Consider the following 3963-nt stretch of genomic DNA (forward strand, 5'->3'; position numbering starts at 1 on the left):
CCCTGGGACCTGGTGCCAGGCTGTCTGGGTGTGGATTTCCGCTCAGTTCATCACAGGGCTTTATGTCTAAAAACCTCAGCTCCTCCCCAACGCACTCTCAGGGTGACAAGTTGCTGGTTGTGCAGAGCGAGAGCACAAAACCTGGAGACCCCATATTCTAGTCTCCGGCGGAGTGGTAGTTCCGGTTCTGGGGGGCAGGGGGCGCACCATCTCTGCTTAGGGGGCCGCCTCTTGCCTCTAGAGTGTTCTCAGGTGGGGTCAGAGCTGCAGAGGGCAGCAAGGCCATCCAGGAAACGCCAGGGCCACGGAGGGGGAGGGCCGGCTGCCGAGGGAACCTTGTCAAGGTGGGTCCCAGGGTCTCTGCAGCCGGTGATTCCACGGGTCAGGGTGGCGAGGGCTGTTCGTGGAGGGGTGGCTATGGCAAGTGGGGCTGAAGTTCTCAATGGTGTTTTCACAGCTACACTTCACCACCATCCTGGGGCAGGCAGTATGATGCTCCCTGTCATACGGATAGGCAAATGGAGGTCCAGAGAGGTAAGGAACATCCCAGTCCCACAGGGGGTAGAGAAGGCAGGAAAAGGAGAGCCGCCTAGGGTGCCTGGTGCCTGAGGGGTGGGTGGGCCATGGGAACTTAGGTTAGGGCTTGCCCGCCCATCCTATAGGGCTTTGGACGTCAGGCCAGGGAACTCGAGGTCTGGCTGGGAGGTGATGACAGGCAGGATGATGGCCTGCTAAAAATGTGGCCTTATTACTTAAGGTCACCTTGTGTCCCGTGCCCATCCCAGGCATTGGCTTGCTGTGACAACTTCTCCAGCTGGGTGTGTGCAGTGCCCAGATGTCCCTCCGGCTACTCTCATGGGATGGGCACACCCATGGGGCACAGCTCTCTGAGATGTGGCTACTCTGAGACTTGCTGGGCAGGGCAAGACTCCTTATTTCCCAGCAGCCTTTGTGCCTGTGCAACCTCCCCTGCTGTCTCCCTGGGTCCCGCTCAGGTGAGGCCTGCAGGGCTCCCATGATGAGCGGGGTGGGCGTGGCAGCTGAGGGCTGGATGAATAGGGCGGGGAACCAGAGGGTCCCATCATTCTGTCCACGGGGATATTTATCTTCTTTATCTTGCAAAGGGTCATTGAAACAGAAGAAAACCAAGATGTGTGACTTCAGTGTTTCCAAACTAGCTTGACCTTATGTGGCCCTTGGGTCAGTCACTTGACCTTCCAAGGCGTCGGCGGTCCCGTCTGTAGATTGCAGTTGGGCCCAACAAAGACCAAAAATCATTATGATGTGGTCTTTGGGCGGATATGCTGGGATTCCAAGAGGGACTCTTGTGGCAGTTACATAATCTCCTGTCAACTTGAGCAAAGGGGTGGAGTCTCGCCTATCAATCAGGTCATAGCCAATCAGGCCTCTTTGTAGGCATGGCCTTCTCCTGAGGATTCTTGTTCCTCCTTCCCTTTCCTGCTGTAGAGACATTCCTGTTGACAAGCCACAGGGAGCTAGGCTGATGGAGCTGGAGAGAATCATGGGGAGACCTGCACCAGCACTGAGATGCTTCCACCACCACTGGATCCACAAAACCTTCTATCCACTGGTCTGTGATCTGCCTGCATTCGGTGTCAGTGCATGTGTTGGGTGAATGTGAAGAGGAGTGTATGGACTGGTATCGGACACTGGGCTAATATCAAACTTAAGGCCTCGACCTGGACTGTGCTGCGATGTTTTCTTAATATACAATTACTCTTTGATCTAAAGCTCTTTCTTGTACATACATGAGTGTCCGGATTTGTTTCTCCAGTCTACCCGGACTAACCCAACTCTCCACTTCATAACAAGGGTCAGGACAGTAGATTTTTTTCCCAGTGACCGTTTTCCAAACCCACCGAATGGTACTGTGAAACCGTTCAGTAATAGTGACTCGGTGCTCAAGCAATGGCCACCTGGGTCTGCCCCATGGCTGTAAGGCTTCTGTTTATCCAGAGCTGCAACTCCACCCACCCCCTGTGGGCTGGACGTGGGGGACACCAGCCACTCCAAAAAAAAAAAAAAAAAAGGCTCACTGCTCTCCGTGGGAGTTCTGTGCCTCAATACATACATGGTCATAAAAGGAAACGAGACGCGGTGTTGTTAAAGGACCCAGGGCGATGCCGTGTGAGGAGTCTGTAGTTGTCCATCTCACTGAGGGTCGCCCTGCTTTCTGTCACCTTCGCTTTCACAGAGTGCCATGTCCTTCTCTGGGAACTGTCCTTCCTCAAGTGTCCGAACTACGAGGGAGTCACGAGTCACGTCGAAGGTGCGTTCCGACCACACCACTTCCTCCAAGACAGAGCTGTTCCTCCTCCTGGCCCCCCACTAAACCCCCTGCCTCATCAAGTGGATGGCCTAGAGGACAGGAAGGCACTGCCACTGTGTGTTTTTAAGACTTGCAACCCTTTATGCAAATAGAAGGCCTCATCTTCCTCCTGAGGGGCCCCTGATGGTTTCAAACTGCCGACCTGTAGCTTAGCAGCCCAACATGTAACCACTACGCCACCAGGGCTCCCCTGGCCGTCCTCCAATCTTCAATCTTCACCACCACCATGCAGAAAACGCTGCAGCTGAAAGGGAAAGACTGGCCCCTGCTGGTAGCCAAGGGTAATGGCGACCGATGGGGACGGGGGCGGGGGCGGGGGCAAAGTCCCAAGTCCTAGAGCCCCTGCTGGAGTCAAGCCTCTGGAGAGAAAGGCTCCAGGTGCTCTTCTGGGAGAGGCGTCCCTTTTCCCCTGGCTCCATAGGTCGCCACTGACCAGTCCACACCACGTTCCGCCACGAAGCAGCGTGGGCAGCCAGGGCTGGTGCAGCTCGGGACCCCACCAAGGGCACCTGTTCTGCAATCTCCCATGGGGCATGCTCTGCAGAATGACAGGGGCAGGGCAGTGTAAATGGGCTCCTCCAACCAAGTGGTGCAGAGAGTGACTCGGCCAGTCCCTGTGTGACCCTGCACAGCGGCCTTCCTCTTGGGGTGTGTGTGTGTGTGTGTGTGTGTCTTGTTTCTGTACTCTGTATCTAAAGGTCCGCATGTGCGGGCTCAAATTCCTGGGGGAGCTGATCCATGCATTCCTCCTCCTCCTCCTTCCCCCACCGCCACCTCCTCTCTGAAGCCTCCCCAGGCGCCCTCCCCACAGACAAACTCTCCTGCGGCCTCCCCTGCTCCCCCTCCACACTTGGTCACTGATGGCGGGTAGGTGGCGGTGGTTTGGAATGGACCCAGTGGCTGTGGGTTTGGTTTGATTAGATGAGATGGGCAGGTGCGCGCACATGCACGCACACGAGCTTTACCCATCACACCGCCCTGCCCAGGCCAGTGTGCCCTGGACGCCCCCCACACGGGCTGCATTTTTTCCGCCGGAGCCCCCGCGCAGGCCAGCACCCAGGTGCCGTGAGCGTGCATGCGTGCGTGGGCATGCATGGGAGCGCGGGCGTGCGGGTGGCGGCCGACCTTGCGATGCTGCTCGTAGTTGCGGATGAAGTCCCGCAGCTGCTCCTCCCGGCTCTCCAGCGTGGCGTACAGCTGCTGCATCTGGCTGACCAGGTCCGCCTTCTCGCCCTTCAAGCGCTTCCGGTCGGCCTTCATGGCTGGGGGGAGGGAGAGCGAGTTAGTTCCCTGGGCGCTGGCCGGCCGGCTCCTCTGGACGCTCCAGTCCCCACCAAGCGGGTCTTTAGACGGGGGTCTCCCCACGGTTTCTGAGTCCAGGCCCACCAGTACCCTCTGTCTAGGTGATCCAACCGAGGGGCCAGTCCCGGTGGCGCCATTTCTCCCAGACCCCCAACTGGACGGGTTCCCCCGGGGGTAGAAAGAGCAGGTCTAAGCACCCTCCTGACCCTTAGGGCGCAGAAAGCGGATGGGGGCCCCAATCCTGCCCAGACTTAAAGCACCCTGAAAACACACAAGCTGGGCCCAGCCACCCATCACGCACCCGATCTCGC

The 3963-nt window shown here is 57.8% G+C and overlaps 1 protein-coding gene across 2 annotated transcripts in view; it reads right to left on the reverse strand.

Moving 5' to 3' along the window:
* KAZN (kazrin, periplakin interacting protein) overlaps positions 1 to 3963 on the reverse strand; it is a 106352-nt gene that overhangs the window by 61580 nt on the left and 40809 nt on the right. For both annotated transcript variants that reach the window (XM_004705168.2, XM_030887961.2), the window contains exon 2: positions 3476 to 3612. In XM_004705168.2, coding sequence (XP_004705225.2) covers positions 3476 to 3612 — 137 coding nt within the window. The remainder of the gene's footprint in view (positions 1 to 3475; positions 3613 to 3963) is intronic.

Source organism: Echinops telfairi, unplaced genomic scaffold (genome assembly GCF_000313985.2).
Source record: "Echinops telfairi isolate 266 unplaced genomic scaffold, ASM31398v2 ScPeMD7_7457;HRSCAF=8495, whole genome shotgun sequence".
Taxonomy (NCBI): domain Eukaryota; kingdom Metazoa; phylum Chordata; class Mammalia; order Afrosoricida; family Tenrecidae; genus Echinops; species Echinops telfairi.